This window comes from Trematomus bernacchii, unplaced genomic scaffold (assembly GCF_902827165.1).
Source record: "Trematomus bernacchii unplaced genomic scaffold, fTreBer1.1, whole genome shotgun sequence".
In the NCBI taxonomy this organism is placed as follows: Eukaryota; Metazoa; Chordata; class Actinopteri; order Perciformes; family Nototheniidae; genus Trematomus; species Trematomus bernacchii.
Genome location: NW_022988146.1, coordinates 32251 through 53017, shown reverse-complemented (window position 1 = coordinate 53017; position 20767 = coordinate 32251). Strand labels below are relative to the sequence as shown.

General features: G+C 42.8%; 1 protein-coding gene across 6 annotated transcripts in view; it reads right to left on the bottom strand.

The window, feature by feature from the left end:
* ndrg4 (NDRG family member 4) overlaps positions 1 to 6279 on the bottom strand; it is a 95064-nt gene extending 88785 nt beyond the window's left edge. For 3 of the 6 annotated variants that reach the window (XM_034122182.1, XM_034122183.1, XM_034122185.1), the window contains exon 1: positions 6085 to 6279. Coding sequence is in view for 3 of the 6 variants with exons in the window: in XM_034122180.1 (XP_033978071.1) it covers positions 2181 to 2254 (74 nt within the window). In the remaining 3 variants the exon portion in view is untranslated. Of the gene's footprint in view, positions 1 to 2180; positions 2255 to 6084 lie in introns of all 6 variants that reach the window. The other 3 variants (XM_034122180.1, XM_034122184.1, XM_034122181.1) reach the window with 3 other exon arrangements.
* Positions 6280 to 20767: the final 14488 nt, after the last annotated feature.

Below are 20767 nucleotides of genomic sequence, written 5' to 3'. Positions count from 1 at the left end.
GACACTGTTAAACGTTTTATCTCGGAGGGAAAAAGAAAAATTCCACCCATAACGACAAGCTGCTATACAAATTGAAACTGTGTTTGAGCAATGTTTGTGATGCAGCTACCAAATAGAAGTGCTGGTTTAAATTAAGTGGGAATAAAAAGTCAATGACTTCAAGAACTTTGACGAAGTTATAGTTCTGATGTGTTTATTAGGGTTGTAACGGTTCACAGAATTCACGGTTCGGTACGTACCTCGGTTTGGGGGTCACGGTTCGGTACGGGTTCGGTACGACAAGAAAAAGCAAAAAAAAGTCCGAAATGCATAATTCCAGGTTTGTTGTTATTTATTTTTGAACAGTAGTGCAAGTTTCAGTATAAAAATAAGGAACTCTAACATTTTGAATAATTAGCTGTATTACACAGTTAAAAACAAAGCACAAACAGTACCACACACACTCAGATGGCCATATTATCTATAATGGCTGATGTCAAACAAAAAGGTTTCATCAAGCTGTAAAACTAAAAAGAATGTCTTGAAAATATTACAAAATAAATAATAACAAAGTGTTTCAAGGGCGCATAGCCATTGAAATATATATAATAGCTTCCGTTATTTATTTTGGTCTCTCGGCTTTCATGTCTATTGGCTTCTTAAAAACAGCGGGGATAAGCTGTTGAACTGCTGTTGTCTTTTGCCGGGCTCCGGTGATTGGCAAATCTGGCTGATGCCTTCTGATATGATTTCGCATGTTTGGCGTGTGTTACCATTAGCATACCGCACCGCTGTCGAACAACGCCGACACACCGTCCTCGTCCGATCCACCACTCGCACTCCATCGTTATTGTAGTCCACAGGGAACCCGACATTTTCCCACACAGCTGATTTAAAAGAAGCAGGTGGGTCTTCTAGGGCTGCTTCTCAGGTCGATTATTTTAATTTCCTCGCTCGTCGGTCCTCGGTTTCACCGGAAGTTGATTTGTCTGCGCCATCTTGAGTAGCGTCCCATGGCGCTTATTTCTGCCGGAGGACCGAGGATCGAGGAGCGAGGAGCGAGGAGCGATAATGGAGGAGCGATAATCGAGGAACTACCAGACCATCCTCCGATGACATTTTTTGAGAATGAGTTCTTATTTTATTTTATTTATTTGGGTCTACAACAGATTATACAAATGTATATGTCAGTAAATGTGTACTAACAGAGGCGGGGGTGTGTGTGAAAACAACGGGGACAGAGCTGCTGTCAGACATCAGCTGTGCGGTGTCATCACAAACGGATGTCGCTTCACGTGACGCTCCGGAGGAAAGGACGTCCCATTGCTCTTAAAACTCATTTCCCTGCTTCTCGTGGTTTCCTTGCGTCTCTCCATGCTTCCCTGGTGGGAGGGACTAAACGCAGGGAAACAACGCAAGTGAGGGACGCAAGGATTCCATTTAATCGACCTGAGAAGCAGCCCTGCTCCTGTGTGTTATCTGAACCGCCATACTAACTTTTCTTCTTCTTGTATTTTGTTAGTTTTGTGGTGTTTTCTTCTTGTTCTTCATTTGTTGTTTAAGGGCGGCTGGCAAACAGCTTTTAGGCGCAATATCGCCCCCTGGATTATATATAGTGTAATGGATACTGCCCTGAGTGACAGACTTTTTTCCCTCTCATAAAAAAAGGCATATTCGTCGTGTGACTGCATGTGCCGAACCGTGACGTCCGAACCGTGACGTCCGAACCGTGACGTCCAAACCGTGACGTACAAACCGTGACGTACAAACCGTGACGTACAAACCGTGACGTCCAAACCGTGACGGTTCGGGACGAATACCGTTACACCCCTAGTGTTTATAGATAACATTTGAAAGGCAAACCACTCGTGCTGGAATTCTGCTGACAGAATGTTCACCTGTAATATGCTGGCACCGAATGTGGGAATTATTATTTTAATGTTTTCTCCAAGCCTAATTCCCTAATTCTAAATCCAAGCCTAGATGATTGCTAAAAAAATACTTTTCGTATGACAGATGAATACTTGTCCTGGTGCATGTTTGTAATTGGATAATGAATTATTGTATGTGTTTCCCACTGCTGCAGAATGAATATGTGACACTGGACTGACGGTTGACAGAATGGAGCGGATGGACGGGAATGTGCGGCACGGTATGGTGCGGTATTTATGTCGGCACAGTGACTTCACCATCCTACGTACATGGTCTGCAGGAGGCTCTGTGGAACCGTGCAGCCAGCCTTGGGAGGGAAGTTCCAAAACAATCCAGGCCCCATCTAGCAGCGGGTATAAAAATACAAGAGACAAGATCTACTGTACTGTTGCTGGTGCATTGCAGGTGCAAAGGCAGTTATAAGATCCACAGAATTATAGATGAGACCACATGCATAAAACTCCACAGAGCAGAAAGCAGGTATCAATATAGGAAACAGGGATTAATAGAGTCCTGTGGAAATGGCCATAAAAGACAAGTTTAACAATGAATAGAAGAAGACTGTATAACTGTTACTACTCCGGTAGACAGAAAGGAGTGCAACCACACAGTAATTTACATAAATAACAACGCAGTCCCGTTTCCGAACAGACATAAAGAAGCTAATTAAAGGACAGCTCTCACAGAAACAACAGAGGAAACACATCAGCATGCAAAACACAGTAACAGCAACACTGCTTCTCCACTGGCTCCAAGCACTGCCAAACTCTATTGTTGAAAATGCCAGTGGGTGGGTGGGGGGAGGAGGGGTGGGGGTGGGGCGGGGGCGGTATGCAGGGAGGGTTTGGGGACTCCAATGAGCAAGAAGTGTTGTTCAAAACAGAGAGAAGAAGAAACAGCCAGAATCACAGAAACCTCGGAATCAATAACTCTCAAGCAGCTGTATGAACGATTAAAAACATTAGGGTCGTTTTCATCTAAAGAACATTTTAATTATGTTTTGTTATGACTTTAACTAGCCAGAAGTTAGAGTTTGATATAATTTAATTGTCATTTATGAACATTTAGGTCATTTTCTAATTTGTTTGAAATGGTTTTGAGATTGTTGGGTGTTATTTTCAGAAACATTTTAGATTTTTCATAATGAGATATTGGATCAACTCTTTTTCAACTTTTTCTTTGATAATTATTCTGACATACTTTTACTCAAGTAACATTTTCGATGCAGGAATTTCACTTGTAACAGAGTATTTTGACTTTGTGGAACTCTTTCTTTCACCTCTTCAGCTACTATACCCAATACAAACTGAAACAGAAATATCCAAATAACATATGTATCTTCTTTTCAACAAGCCTGAATACTATTGGCTATCAACTGTTAGTGACAAATCTATTTTTACCTTTAAGAAAAAACAGGTGTTAAGCTTATATTCCACTCTGAAAGTGAGAGCTAATGTTCATTTCGTCATGTCATTCTAACAGCTGCTGAGTCACCTGCTGTGTTTACCCTGCCCTACAGAAAGGAAGCGGGTCAAGCTAGTTATCTCCTCCATAGGTCCAGTTATGGTTAATAACCAGACTAACCTCGCTGCTCCTGATGTGACCCGCTGATTATAATCAACTGATGTGAGGATGCAGGTACATCTGAAGCGCTGTAATTCTAGTTTCTTCCACACTCATACTCATGAAAGATTCTAGTAAATAGTTAACCATTGCTGTCTAAAACAAAATCACAGTTCTAAATATGGGCTTGCTGCAGCAGTGATGAATCATGTTGAAATAAAACGAGTATTGCTCTTTGTAAATCTATTTATAAACTCTGACTGAGAATCAGAGCCGCTCCCAATGGGAAGACAGGCTCGCTCTCTGGCTGTTTGATCTGAAGTGGAAACAAAGGCAATATGTTTTATAGTTTTAAAAAGAAGGTGAAAACACTTCCTGTAAGGAAACAATCAGGAGTGCTGGTTCCTTCAGAGAATTTATGGAAGAGGACCAAACTAAAGATGCATTGACAGTATCGCTATTCCAAAAAGAGCTGGTTGTAGTCCGAGCCAAACAACAACCTTTAAAATAAATACAATAATTGTGAGGTCATATTTCAAATCAGAGGCAGAATGTAACTAAATACATTTACTAAAGAATCAATATTCACTGAAGAAAACTGTAATGTTGACTTTAATTAAATGTATTATGTCAACAGATTTCACACAACTGTATTAGGTTAGTTGAAAGTGATAATATTAAGTTTGAATACAAAATATTAGGTTCAACTTAATATTATTGCATTTCAATTAACCTGATACTGTTATATATTTAAATCTGTTGACACCTTTCATTTAAGTAATCCTTTCAGTTTTTTCAGTGTTGAGTTACTCATATTCTACTTGAGTACTTTAATTTTTATGCTACTTCATACCCAAAGATTTACTTTTTACTTTCATTCGTCAGCGTTACTTACTTTAAAGCTACAGATTATTAGCTCATACAGAATGATTAACATTAATGCATCAATAATCATAATCAGACCCAGCGCCAGAACAAATCTACAGAGAGAGGGCATATGATTTTCATGGGAGGGCACACAAAACCGTCATATGCCGCGGCCCAAGATTGTCTTTTGGGGGTGCTGTGGGGTAGCTTGACGTTTCATAGAGGGTGCTCAAACATGTAGGGTTTCCCATGAAGGTACCGGGCGCTACAGTTGAATTTTCTACTGCAACACTCCCCACGCACATACACAGTACACCCGCGACTGTTACAATGAAGGCTCGATAATCAGCTCACGGCATATAGGTGTAAGCAGGGGCAAAGTGCTATTTTTACAAGTGGTGTGTGGACCTCACATAGGGGGGTCCGGGGGCAAGCTCCCCCGGGAAGATTTATTTTTAATATTGAAGTTAAAAGCATGGTGCACTTTGAGGGCAAAATGAAGAGATCTATGGATACATCTCTCAACACCCATATGAAATGTTTTACTGTCATGTAGTATTTCATACCTGTTTTTACATACATCGTAGCATTAAAGTTCACAGTTTATTTATCATTTAAAAAAAATATCTTTTTAATTTTTTTTATTTTTATAAATAATAAAAAACGTGTTTATTGGGGGAGGGCAGGAATGTCAAATGGGAGGGCCTGGCCCTCCCACGGCGCTGGGTCTGATCATAATCCAGTCATTTCATTTATATGATTCTAAATTAGGCCATAACGACTACTTTTATTTTTGATACTTTTACTTTTGTACTTTCACTTAAGTACGATTTTAAAAGCACAACTGTAACTTGTAACAGAGGTATTCCAGGTAGAATGCAGGCTTTTGAACATATTTAAGTGCATAACTATCTTTACTTTTAGAAAGAATGTCCGACTATTTTTACCTTTATGCCATCATGCATTAGTCTTTCAGCTGTTGCCAGTAGCGTTCAGAAACAGCAGGCAGATTTGTGGCACGGCTAACAAAAGCCCGAACCAAACTCAATCAACTTTTATGACTTTAACCTACTGCAGGCTCATCGTTCACTGCACACGGTCTGCAGATAATCACACATTATTTTCTTTAGGGCTCCTTTAGATTTAGGGCAATGGTGTTTGTTCAAAGTGCAACCGTTTTTTTCTTAAAGCAGCATCTTCAAACACATCAATGCAACGTTGTAATTCCACTTGTCTTTCAGCTCCAACACATACTCATGTATTTAGTTGGGCTGTTCTCAATGGCACATTTAATTTCCTGCCAGGGGCAATAAAATCCACCTGTCCACATCACACCAATGCAGAGGCTGGTGACAGTGTGTGTGTGTGTGTGTGTGTGTGTGTGTGTGTGTGTGTGTGTGTGTGTGTGTGTGTGTGTGTGTGTGTGTGTGTGTGTGTGTGTGTGTGTGTGTGTGTGTGTGTGTGTGTGTGTGTGTGTGTGTGTGTGTGTGTGTGTGTATATGTGTGTGTTTGGAAGTGTGTGTATAAAGCCTCGATCAGCAGCAGCAACTCTTGTCCTCATTTTAACATCACCCTCCTGTTGTCCTTAAACACAACATCAGCTTCAGCTTAAGAAGATTAATTCTGTTTACTAGTCAGTTTTATATTTAGCACATCACTTAATAGCCTTGAATTGGGTACAAAACACACACACAAACAAAAAGTGCTTGTGAATCATGCTGGAGACAGATAAAGCTGCAGTACCTGTGGTGTAGTTCAGGTCCAGTGGATACAGTCGGCTGTTTCCTGCGTCCCTCAGGCTGCTCACGATGGAATAATGTACTGAGTCTCTGAGTGTGTGTGTGTGTGTGTCTGTGGGTGCACTAAGCCAAATGAGAGAGAGGGGGAGAGTTTGCCTCCCTCTATCTCTCTATCTCCCTCCCCTCGCTGATGATAAACAGAGAGCACGTGGCTCCACCAGTGATGCAGCACACTGAGGAGAGGTGAGGAAACAGGGACAAAGGGAGGAGACGAAGGGAAGAGGTGGAAGAGAGGAGACAAGAACAGAAAAGTTGAGTCTGGCTGAGAAGATGTGTGTGTGTGTCCTGTTATCGTGTTTTTTTTAAAGCAGCACAGCAGTTGAAATAACTCATGCTTTTTAAATCAAAATAGCAACAAATGTGTTCAAAATGGAAAGAAAATATCCTCAAAGGATCCAAATCTGACAAAGCATGACTCAATCACAGCTTGCAGACAACCTCACACACACACACACACACACACACACACACACACACACACACACACACACACACACACCAACACACCAACACAGCCTGCAGGAAACCAGAAGAGTTATGATGTCTGGTTAAGGAAAGGATATGACCATATTTGGGCAACTGGGGCATGCAGTGATGGGAACACAACCAACCAATCAATTGGCAGTATGTGAGATCAGCAGGGTTGAAATCACTAATCATTATTTGCACAGAAACGTTGACTTTAATTAAATGTATTATGTCAACAAATGTTCACATAACTGTATTAGGTTAGTAGTTGAAAGCAAAACTATTAGGTTTAAATAGGTTCAACTTAATATTATTGCTTTCAACTAACCTAATGCAGTTAATTTGTTGGCATATTACATTTTGTTAATGTCAGTGTCCATCCATCCACCCATCCATCTATCATCCATCATCATCCATCCATCTATCATCCATCCATTATCCACCATCCATCCATCATCCATCCATCAACCATCATCCATCCATCCATCAACCATCATCCATCATCCATCCATCAACCATCCATCTACCATCCATCATCCATCCATCCATCCGTCATCCTCCATCCATCCATCATCCACCATCCATCCATCCATCCAACCATCCATCTATCATCCATCATCCATCATCCATCCACCCATCCATCTATCATCCATCCATCCATCCATCATCCATCCATCCATCCATCATCCTTCATCCAGCCATCCATCCATCCATTAATCGTCATCCATCAATCCATCAAACCATCCATCCATCCACCATCCATCTATCCATCCATCCATCCATCCATCCATCCATCATCCATCCATCCATCATCCATCCTCCATCCATCCATCCATCCATCCATCCATCCATCATCCATCCATCCATCCATCCATCCTCCATCATCCATCCATCCATCCATCCATCATCATCCATCCATCCTCCATCATCCATCCATCCATCCATCCATCCATCCATCCATCCATCCATCCATCCATCCATCATCCATCCATCCATCCATCCATCCATCCATCCATCCATCCTCCATCCATCCATCCATCATCCATCCATCCATCCTCCATCATCCATCCATCCATCCATCCACCATCCCCTCCTTCTCTTCCTCGGCCCGTACTTGTTTTCTTTTCTCTCTTGGACAGTGTGACCTACTTATCCCACCACAGTCTGACGGAGCAGACAGCGGCTTTAAACTGAAGGAGAGCTTTCCAAAAAGCTCTCTGCTGTCCAACACGTCTTCATCAAACAGCATGTACCCTCCCCTCTGCACACTAATCCAGTTGAAATGTACTAGATTAAATGGAGGTAACCCGTCATTGGAGAAACATATGCTGTAATGTTATCAGACAAATATGATCCACATAGAACTGTTTAAGGCGAGTCATATCACATAGTCTTTTTTATTGTGTATCTTTTCTTTCTCTCTCAAGTTAATTCAAGGGTTTATGAACTACTTTACTACAGTATAAGTAATCACTCTATTCAATAAGTCACGGCTGGTTCTATAAGAGATTATCTTTCATCAAAAACAGTCTTTTTCATCAAAGACACATACTGTGAAAAATGCCAAATAAGCAGGGTTGGGAGGTTTACTTTAAAAATGTAATCTGTTACAATGAATAGTTACCTGTAAAACACTATTTTATGAACATATAGGTTCACCTGCTGAAATAAAAAGGAACAAATGAACCAAAGAAAGTGAAAACCATAAAGCAGATTCGGGCAGTAGGCGTATAGATTCACACTCAAAGTATTATCCTACAGAACAGTACAGCTCTAAGAGAAGAGATAACATCTGATCCTTTACAACAAACACTATATCTCTTTTAGTTTTTAGTAACACTGCAGTGTTTCCCCTACCATTGTCTTGGAGGGGCGCTGCGCCCCGCCAACGGAGCCCTGCGCCCCCCCTGAAATTCAAGGTGTTTAAAAATACATTTTTTTTTTTATATATATATATTTATATAGCACCAAATTGCAACCAATCTATATATACTGTCACTTTTCACATTGAACATGTGCTCTTTTATTAAATAAACTAAACGCTTTCATTTTAAATTGTGAGTTTAGTGTTTTTGACCCTAAGAAACACTGATGCACTAATCAATAACTAGAATCCACAGCTCCTCTCTCTGCTCCAGAGGATCCCCCCCCCCCCCCCCGCTCAGGCAGCACCCCCCAAAGCAGTAAACCTAGGGGAAACACTGCACTGTAATCCTGCTAGTGACCCCCAATTTGTAGACATGTGACAGTAATCTGTAATGTAACTGTATTACATGTTTTTGTACCCTGATTACGTAATCCCATTACTGTACATGTAATCTGTTACTCCCCAAGCGTGCACATCAGACTCTGCTGTTTATGAGGCATGAGTAACTTTGAAGAGAGGACGAGGATGTCAGCACCACAGCCTGTGTCTGTGTGACGCAGCTCTAAATGATGCAGTCATTGGCTCACAGCCTCTCCTCTCACTCTGGTCTGTCGAGACGGCACAACAATGCAGGTATTTTAAAAGGAAATGCACATTTTAACATTAAAAATGCATTGTGATAGTTCCAGAGTCCTTGTGTGTGCCTCACTGGTGTCGCAGTGCGAATGTGTTGGGTAACGTTTGCTACTATTCTTTATTATTACTATGTGACCATGTACGAGCTGAGATACATCATTATTATTTATAAAACAGAATTGGTCTGATAATCATATACTGTTAGTGGTTTAACAAAATGTATATATTTTTCTATCTGTATCATACTTGATATGTCTTTGGGGTGAAGTTAATTTATGTTGTGAATATTTTTGAAGTCAAGCTTTCTGTTCACTGAGCCGTTATTGTAACGTTTAACTGTGATTGCCACAGCTGTTTCAGAAACCAGTGATAAGATCTATAAGACTATGGGTAAGAGAGTTTTTAATAATCATCACACCCGCTGATCTATGTCTATTCTAGTGTTCATTTGAGTTAATCAGTGCAACACTAATATTCTATGCTGTGTGTGCATAAATAAGAAACAATATATTTTTTTTAAAGTGCTGGTCACATATTGATAAAGTGGTTGTATTTAACATTTTAGCAAACTGGTGCCCACATTAGCATTTCAGAACTTCGTGTTAGCATGAGATTATTTTCTCTGGAGCTCTCCAAGATCACATACACTTTTGCTTTGCTTTGCTTATCACAATTCCAAGAAAAAATAGCCATTAAATGTCCAATCTCCTTCGCAAGATACATGTTGCTTATCAGAGCTATGATGCATGCTATGGCCTGAGGTTTAGAGTTGTAAGTAAACCGTGCAGTTAACGCTTTGTAAAGGCCCAGACACACCAAACTGACACCAAAGAACACGTCCCGATGGACCCGACTGTTGTGTCGCCTCACGTCGCACTGGAACACACCGCAAAGACTTCAGCCGACGGCCAAGTAGCACGTACGCACTGCGCATGCGTGAGTGGAGTGATACACCGGCGGGGCCCTTTCTCATTTCACTAATTTCCCCTCCTCGACTCCTCGAATCCTCGGTCCTCCGGTAGTGACCCGGAAATGAATTTCAGCGCGCCATGTTGAAGGACATCTAATTTCTCTAAATGCACTTTGAGGACCGAGGATCGAGCATCGAGGAGGCTCTCTGGAGGAGCTATAACCGAGGATACACTGATGGTTCCTCCACGGTCCTCCACGGATGCATTGCCGGCAACAGTGACGTTTAAAAGAGTCGTGACGCACGGCCGGACTGATCTCAGCCAATGACAGCTCTGCATGCATCCCCTGGATATTATTTTATTAACTGCTTTCATCGCAACGCGATGTTTACAGTGAGAACAGCTGTGAGGTCCGTGCAGAAAGCAGAGCAGTGTGTATAATATATATCACTCAGTATAACAGGCCTACATTACTCTCTTTATTTGTATGCTTTAGTTTAGTATATCTACAAAGAAAGAGTCGATATTTTTCTAAAACCATTTAGTGCTTCACATAATAAAATACACAACGGCTGTATCCTGATATATATCATATACTGTGTGCTACTCTGACCAGGTAAGGACGCTCCTGCTGACTCAGTAATCTCTGTAAGTTATATTTTTGTTTAAATAGACCTCTCTGTTTCATTTATTCTACTCTGTATAATTGTTCTGTAGTTTTTCTAGCTAAAATTGTGCTTTTGAAATCTCAGATCAGCTAAAATAACCTGTTACGCAGGGCTCAGTGGGATACTTGTCTCAAATTGTGCATTACAATAGACTGGAAGACACGGCTGTCGCCCATCAGCTGCAGAGAGTTAACTAATTAAAGGGGAGTAGGCCCACAGCTGTGACAACTCAGCATTCAGGACAAGCTTCCATTTTAGGCAGCTCTTTCCTGGAGCGTCAGACTGACAAAGACAGACAAACACATTAGAGTCCTGCGGGAGGCAAATCCTACTTTGATTGAGCTAAGTATCGCTGGTGTTTTTTAGCCCCTCATGCTATAATCATGTGTATTTTCTCCATTCCTGTTCATGTGTCTTCTCGCAATTATCACTGGCCCCGTGTATCTCCTAATCGATATAACCGGCCTGCTCTCGTCTATCCCACGTGCTCCACTGCGATCCAACATCTAGTTACAGGTGGCCTGTGGAACTGCCAGTCAGCTGTTCCTAAGGCTGACTTCATCTCCGGCTACGCTTCCCTGCAGTCTCTAGATTTTCTTGCTCTCACTGAGACCTGGATTACTCCATCCAACACATCCACCCCAGCAGCTCTCTCCACAGCATATTCCTTCACCCATACACCCAGACCCACTGGCAGAGGAGGTGGCACTGGTCTCCTGCTCTCTCCCAAATGGAGCTTTTCCCTCTTCAAGCTACCAAACTTCTCTCCTTCCACCTTTGAATTCCATACCGTCACAGTAACCCATCCTATACAATTAACCATTGTTGTTCTCTACCGTCCACCAAGCGCCTTGGGAGACTTCTTGGAGGAATTAGATAATTTCCTCTCACACATCCCTGAAACTGGCCCTCCCACTGTACTTCTCGGAGACTTCTACCTCCATACAGGGAAGATATCGGAACTAACATCTCTTTTAACCGCCTTTGCTTTCTCACTGTCTCCATCCCCACCAACTCATGAAGCTGGCAATGTCCTTGATCTCATATTCTCAAGGAACTGCACTACTTCTAACCTCTCTGTAAACCCGCTTCACACATCCAATCACTTTTTCATATCATTCTCTCTACCCCTTTCCAAACATAACAAACTAATCTCTTCTAATTCTGCACCTGTCCGCCGTAACCTTTGTTCCCTCTCCCCCTTTTGCCTCATCGGTGCTCTCAGCCCTCCCTTCCTCTGACTCGTTCCAACTCCTGCCTTCAAACTCTGCTGCAGAAACTCTCCTCTGGACTCTTTCATCCTCTCTGGACTCTCTCTGTCCTCTCACATCTCGGCAGCCTCATCAGTCCCCTCCTGCTCGCTGGCTAAATTATGCACTGCGTGCTAATAGAAGCATCCTTCGGGCAGCTGAGCGGAAATGGTGGAAATCCAAACACTCTGATAACCTCCTAACCTATCAGTCTCTCCTCTCCTCTTTCTCTGCTTCAATCTCTCAGGCAAAAAGCACTTTCTTTCAAGATAAGATCCATTCTTCCTATTCCAATCCCAAAAAACTATTTTCTATCTTCTCCACCCTCCTCGAAGCCCCCAAAGCCCCTTCCCCCTCCTCCCTTCTGCCAAGCAACTTTGTTAACTACTTTGAAAAAAAGGTTTATGACATTCGTTCTTCTTTTTCTGACTCACCTTTACTCACCGCTGGGTCACCAGACCCAGCGTTCACCCACACACTAACCTCCTTTCCCCTCTCTCTCTCCAAGTGAGGTTCTTACCCTCATTACCTCTGCCCGTCCTACCACTTGTCCTCTGGACTCTATCCCCTCAAACCTCCTTCAGACTATCGCTCCTGATATTCTACCGTTTCTCACGCATTTCATCAACACTTCTAACTTCTGGTCACTTTCCAAACAGTCTCAAGGAGGCAAGAGTAAACCCTCTCCTAAAGAAACCCACTCTCAACCCGTCTGATGTTATAAACTACAGGCCTGTCTCTCTCCTCCCGTTCCTGTCTAGAACACTTGAACGCACTGTCTTTAAACAACTCTCCTGTTATCTCCATCAGAACAACCTTCTGGATCCGCACCAGTCTGGTTTCAAGGCAGGTCACTCCACAGAAACTGCCCTCCTCGCTGTCTCTGAGGAACTGCACACTGCTAAAGCAGCCTCCCTCTCCTCTGTCATCATCCTGTTGGACCTGTCTGCTGCATTCGACACGGTGAACCATCAGATCCTCCTTCGCACTCTCCAAGAATTTGGAGTTTCAGGCTCTGCACTTTCCCTCCTCACCTCATACCTCAAAGACCGCACCTACAGGGTAACTTGGAGAGGGTCCGAGTCCGACCCTTGTCAATTAACTACAGGGGTCCCTCAGGGCTCTGTTCTTGGTCCCCTCCTCTTCTCTCTGTACACAAACTCGCTCGGATCGGTCATTAGCCCGCATGGTTTTTCATACCATTGCTACGCTGACGACACCCAATTAATTCTGTCTTTTCCCCGCTCAGAGACCCAGGTCGTCGCACGCATCTCTGCTTCTCTAGCAGACATCTCTCAGTGGATGTCTGCTCACCACCTCAAGCTCAACCTTGACAAGACTGAACTGCTTTTCCTTCCGGGAAAAGATTGTCCCACTCTTAACCTAACAATCAACATCGGCCCCTCTGTTGTTTCCCCGACTCAGACTGCAAGGAATCTGGGTGTGACCCTAGATAACAACCTGTCCTTCACTGCAAACATCGCTGCTACAACCCGCTGCTGCAGATACACTCTTTACAACATCAGGAGGATACGTCCCCTTCTGACCCAGAAAGCGACACAACTTCTGGTCCAGGCTCTCGTCATCTCACGCCTAGACTACTGCAACTCCCTCCTGGCTGGTCTACCTGCATGTGCCATCCGACCTCTGCAGCTCATCCAGAATGCAGCGGCTCGTCTGGTCTTCAACCTTCCAACATTTTCCCACACCACGCCACTCCTCTGCTCACTTCACTGGCTTCCAGTAACTGCTAGAATCCACTTCAAGACAATGGTACTTGCGTACCATGCTGCGAATGGATCTGGCCCTTCCTACATCCAGGACATGGTTAAACCATACACCCCAGCACGTGCACTCCGCTCTGCATCAGCCAAACGGCTCGCTGCACCCGCACTGCGAGGGGTACCCAAGTTCCCATCAGCTAAAACACGTCGGTTTGCTATCCTGGCTCCAAAATGGTGGAATGAGCTCCCCATTGACATCAGGACAGCAGATAGCCTACACATCTAACACAGCTAACTGATCTTTTTTTTTGTTTGTTTTTTTTTTGCAAAAAAACCCCACAAAGCTAACGCTGAGCCTCTGAATTAGCCACGAGCGAAAAGATCTTAAGGCCGTTAGCACAGAACTCTAGCTATACCGATCAATATACTTATTGGATCTGCACAAACAAGCTTAGATAACATCCTGAGAGTCCACAGATTATAGAAATATAAGGATCATCACTGAGCGATCAGAACTCGTGACAGGGGAAGCAAATACAGACAACACACGACGTAGCTTTAGGTAGCAAAACACGGAGATATGCTCACCTTAGCTGTTATTCTGATCAAATGTCGTGTTCAATGGAATTAAAACGAGAAAAAATGCGGCTGAATGTTAATCCATAGGTTAATCCAATGTGTCTGTCACTTTGAAACAATTATTGATAATCCATAATTCAATTTGTATGCAAAAATCGGAGAATAAAAATTAGCTGCTAATGGTAGCCACCAGAGTGTGTCACAACTCCGGTTTTGGCTACGCGTCACTCTCACTCCTTATTTGGTAACCTGTGTGTGTATGTGGAACTTCCCCTCGATTCCATTGGCTCTAGCGGTTAAAAAGAGATGTCAATCAGCAAAATCGACCAAGGGGGGCCAGAGATATGGAAAATCCACCCAAATGACCCCAGAAGTGTTTTTTTTTTGCTAAACCTCTCTAAAAAGGTCAAATGTCACTTGTTTTGCATCAATCTTGATACAGGGTACTTATTATATGTTGTACTTTAGATTCCTAAAGCTTTTAGTCTACCATCCCATCATTCAAGGGTGGTTTTCACTATAAGTAAAAAATTATTTTTGGACGGACACTATAATTTACAGTTTTTTTACTATGTTCAATCTGAATTTTCTTTAAAATAAAAAACATCTATATTGATTCTGACTTTTCTACATCCAACTCAAAGGTTTATCATTGCTTTTGAGAACAAATATTATTAATTTTCCTCTTTTAGAAGTGTAGTTATGGTCATTTGTTCTGGAAATGTCATTTTCGAGCCTGAGACCTGAAAAACAGGGATGTGTAATAACTACGTTGGTCCACTACGTTGGTCCACAACGTGGGACGTAGTATTTCTACAAAAACGCCTCTGAAATTGTAGGATACCTACGTTTTTTTTCACCATTCATTTCCAATGGCTGGCGTCCATGTCACGTGATCTACAACTTTCTCAGGTTAAGACCAGAACAACCTGGTAACCACTTTGTAGTGCTGTTTGCTACTTACATTACCAGTGACAGTGACTTAACTAAAATGTTTTATTGTCTTATTTTAACAATGTGATCACATACCTCATTCTGATGTTACTGCAGATCTGCTGTAAACTAGCTAGCTAACCTAGTCATTTCGTTTAGACTTATTTACTTTATTATAATAACATTTTTTATAATTTGTAGTTTTGTATTGTTTGAAGCTGTTTGGTGTGAATACTTTTTATTGTTTTGCTGTACTTTAATTTAGTATGGCTATAAAATGTGTACTTAATCCACTTTTTAAATGTTATAAAGCTGAATTCAGAAAAGTTCTTCTCCACTTGGTCATTGCTCCTCTTCGTATTAAACTGTAGCAATATTTAGCCATTAGTCAGGCCGTCAGTGAGGCTGCAGACTGGGACTGTTCTGTTATTACAGCCCCAGGCTCCATCTCTGCATCTCCCAAAGTGTCTGTCAACAGACATGATCCTCCACACTGTACAGCAGAGCACTGAACCACCACTACTGCAAACTGCTCTAGACTACAGCAAAATGCATACATTATGAAATACAATTGTAAAAGTATGGCTTCCATATTTATGGTGACTACGAAATGGTAACGACATGTACGTTATACGCTACTTTCCTGTGAGAAAAGTGGAGGTCTAAAGGACGAGAGGCGCAGCAGATTCTCCTGACATTTGATATCTGTTGACACTTGTCACAGGTGTTTAGATCAAAGCCCACACTTGTTCACTGCCTGGTAAATAAGACATGGTCCTTTTCTCATAAACAACTTCAACCCCACAACTAACTGAGACTAGTCCACTACTGTAGTCACAGTCATCCACAGTGATACTGTATAATGTGACAGTTATGTAATGTGTATGAAAACATCAATAACACACTGACAAATATTACATCCCAATACTGAAGGAGATATTACTCATCCAAAGAGATAAGCTCATATCATATGTGTAGAGATCTGCACTGATCATGTTCTTTGAGAGGTTGTTAAAGGAACCTGATTATTTACAGTGTAATCTGTGTGTTGTAACATGTATGTGTGTATCAGTCAAAAAAAAAAGTTTGGACACACCTTCTCATTCGAAGGTTTTTATTTATTTGAATTCTTTTCTACATTTTAGATTAATACTGAAGACATCAAAACGTTGAAAGAACAAACATGTAATTATGTAGTAAACTAAAAAGTGTTGAACAAACCAGAATATGATTTATATTTTATTTCATCAAAGTAGCCCCCTTTTGCCTTGATGACAGCTTTGCACACTCTTGGCTTCTCTCAGTCAGCTTCATGAGGTTGTCACATGGAATGGTTTTCAATTAACACGTGTGCCTTGTCAAGAGTCCATTTGTGGAATTACTTGCCCTCTTAATGTGTTTGAGACCATCAGGTTTAAATAGGTTTTTGTGGTCTGCAAGGGCTGAAATCCCTGCGTTCTCTCCAGAGGGAGTTTCTCTCCCACCTCAATTTTTCTCATTCCATATTGACAGTACTATTCCATCTCTTACTATAATGTGTAGCACTTCAGCAGGCGAAGCATATATAATAGTATATTTGGATTCTTGCTTGTGTACTGTTATGTTTTCCAAAGATCCACCACAGTCTCCCTGGACTAAAAATCTGCCCACCAACACATCATGACTTTATGCATGAATATCTTTAAATAAAACCCGTCAGACACAGAAATACAGTATGAACAATGAGCACAGAGGCAGGGAATTAAAACCAGCCTCCCGGCTTGTCTGTCTCCAAAGTGTATTTCCATCGATCCAGTCTGAAAAGCACTCACTGTGTGCTCTACCCACTGCTCCTAATAATAGGATGGGTCAAATGCACTGGTGCGGCAGTGGTTCAGTCTGTAGGGGATTGGAATTTGGTCCGAAGGGTCGCCGGTTCACGTCCCGATCGGACCAAAGAATACGGACGGTGGACTGGTACTGGAGAGGAGCCAGTTCTCCTCCTGGGCCACTGCCGAAGTGCCCTTGAGCAAGGCACCTAACCCCCAACTGCTCACTGGCGCTGGCTAGACTGGCTGCCTCCGCTCTGACCTCTCAACTGCATGTGTGCATTCAGGGCCGCCGCTTGCGGACAGGCAAGGCAGGCAACTGCTTGGGGCCCCGGACCAGAAGGGGGCCCCCAAAGAAGGTAAATTAAGAAGGTCCACAGCAACGACAACATGAAGCACCCTTTAATTAACTGCAACGACATGTCGGGAAACCCCCTCAAGGTGGCCCCATGTATAGCGCGCCGTAAAATGCTGCTTCTTATCTTAAGTTTCGTTGCCTTGCTCCGCTCCGGGGGGGGGAGGGTGATGGAAAGCTGGTTCGAGGGGCCCCCAGTGAATGTTTGCCTAGGGCCCCCACAGACTCTAGAATCGGCACTGTGTGCATATAACTGTGTGTATTTGTATATGTATGTGCATGTTGTATAAAGTGTGTACTGTGTGTACCTGTATAAAAACGCATGTGTGTGTATGACAGAGCGGAAACTGAATAATGGTCCATCTTCTTCTTCTTTGCCGCTGAAAGTTGAGAAAAGTTCAACTTTTCAAGTGTCGACGGAAGCACCAGCCAATCAAATCATATGCCAGTACAAGCGCTAGCTAATCAAACCGTGTGCTTGTGTGTCCGGGGCGGGAGATTAATGTGATTGGTGGTTGGTCGCCCGCCAGACACGCCCACCGGCAAGCTTCAATGCGACGTACGATACGTTACTGCTTCTTTGATGGCAGTTAGAGGATTGTTGACATCCACCTGGATCGATCTTCATGTTCTACCTTCTACCATCTTCTCCTATCTTCTACCTATGTTGTAAATGTATTATCTATTTCATTTACAGACAACATCTATTGCGTGTCTGTCCGTCCTAGGAGAGGGATCCCTCCTCTCTGGCTCTCCCTGAGGACTGTCCGTTTTCCCCCATCAACTGTGGGGTTCTGTTGGAAGTTTTTTCTTCTCTGATGTCAGGTTGCAAGGACAGAGGGTATCGTATTCGTAATCTTACTTCTTTCTTTTCTTTCTCTGTACCTGTATACTCTCATGTCCCAAATATATTAAATATAAATATGTTTTTTCTGTCTGTCACTTGGCAGTTGTCAGCATTGAGGCGTCGCCTGCATCTTGAGTTGTGGCTGTCCCTGTTGCTGTGGTTCTGCCTGACGCTCACTTTACTACTTCTTTGATGGCAGCCAGAGGATTGTTGACATCCACCAGGATCTCAGCCTACCGTCACTGACGTTGAATCAGAAAACCAAAACATCAGCCATTAGCTGTTAGCACACAGAGCACACAGCTCCTCATATCTGTTCAGAAACTGGATACAAGTTATACATGAACAAAACACAGACTGTCTGTATAATGGCGAATACAGTCGCTGTTGTATCTGTGTCTGTAACATGTTGTTGTGAGTTTGGACGGAGCAGATACAACGTTAGCTTAGCCTGATCGATCCGATCTCCATTCAGAAAAACACGCATTTTATAAGGTTTTTCGCACACTTGTCCAAGCATTAATTCACGTTTTTTACTAACCGTTATCAGTATGTTGTTACTTCGGCATCATTTTGAAACGTGGTGGCCGTAGGACGTACAATTATTTTCGGGGCATGACGGCCAGACCGAGGGGCAACGACGGCCTGTCTGTCTGGTAAAGCAGGTAACTAATGGCGCATTTCCACTACACGGCCTCGCTCGGCCTCGCTCGGTATGGCTAGGCCTCGTTAGGACTGGCTCACTTTATGGCGCATTTCCATTACAGTTTAGGAACTGGGGTAGTATCTGTAGTAACGCAGTGTAGGCGGAGCCGTGACGTCATCTTCAATGAGAACCCCAGAAAAACAACACAGCCATTAGCTGTTAGCACTCAGAGCTCACAGCTCCTCATATATGTTCAGAAACTAGACAAAAGTTAAACAAGTACAAACCACAGACTGCCTGTGTCATGGCGAATACAGTCGCTGCTTTATTTATGTCTGTATAGGCCGTTGTTGTGAGTGTGGACGGTCGGAGCATATACTGCGTTAGCTTAGCCAATCTCCATTTAGAAAACACGCATTTTAAAAGGTTTTTCGCCTGCCGTCTGTCTGCAGACTTGACAAAGCATTAATTCATGGTTTTTACTAACCGGTATCAGTATGTTGTTACTTCGGCATCATTTTGAAACGTGTATTACAATTAAATCACGGTCAAATATGTCCATCTTGTTGTAGTTGTAGCCCCCTTGCCAGCGATTCTCTCTCTAGTTTAGCATACTCAGCCCGACTCAGCCTCGTTGTCTCTGGCCCTAGACCCACGATTTTATGAGGCCAGAAAAACTGTGAATTAGGACCCGCCGGCCGGTACTAGGCCAAGTGGAAACGCAAGCAAAAACGGGCCGCTGACGTCACAGCCCTCTTAAACCGTGCTCCGCGCTGTAGTGGAAACGCGCCATTAAGCGCTTAGAAAATCCTTTTCATTAAAATATCTGCCAACTGCAGCTTGAAACCAAAAGAGTAAAATTGTGAGCTTTAAAACTAAACCACTGAGGCACTAAACACTAAATTCATGATCTCTAGGGTCAGAAAACATTCTAACCTACTTAAGCCTTTGTTTATTAATAGTTTTCTTTACATTGTGTTATAATGAGTTTTTCTGTGGCTGGTACAGCAGTGTTGTTGTGAGTCTGGGGGGGGGGGCAGTTTAAAGCGGTTAAAGGATGTGAGTGCTCTAATGAATGCTAATTACCAGTAGTGCCTGATTCTGCTCTGCATGCAGTTGTTTGTGTTTATCTGGGAATGCGTCAAATGTTTCTGCAGAGTTCTGCATGTAGAGATTCTGCTGGAGGTTTGTCCAGCTGACCATGTCCATGATCTGATGACTGAGGGGACTCCATACTTTGGGCTGGATGACTTTATGAAATATGTTATGACAGATTGAATTGGAATATGGAGATTATCTCACACTTGATGTCTACACATCTTTCTTTTAGTCCCATATACTGCCATTTGAAATGTCCTGATGTTGTTGGCGTTGTACAAAGAGAGCTCATGTTCAATTACATGTTTTTTTATAGTGCTGGGCAACATTTACCATTTTGAATCGTGATTTATTGCATGATTTTCTTGATAGAAATGGGGTACTAGAACCACTGCTGACACAGGGGCCACGGTGGTTAGTAGGGTCTGATCTGTCCCCACTCTTATGAATGGGGAAAATGCATCACATATCAGGAAAACATATTGACAATAATGAAAACCTAACTCTGCACCCTTTATCTGCATGTGACCATTTATTAAATGCAGTCTAGAGTCAAAACGTATCCTGGCCACAGAGATCTTGTCTGTCTGGTCAGTCTTCTCCAGGTAAATGTGAAATCAAGGGATGTTTTAATTGCCCTTAAGAATGATCACCAGAACACAAACAGATTGTAATGGTCAGTCAGCAGCAGTCACACAGCCCGGTCCAAACTCTGCTGCATAGTCAGACTCAGATCTCACATCGACCAAATAGCTGACTATTTTTTCCTGCCACCTGCCACAGATAATGGAGCTGGCCCCCAGCGTGTCGGACCCTCTCCTCCCCCTGCCCTGACAA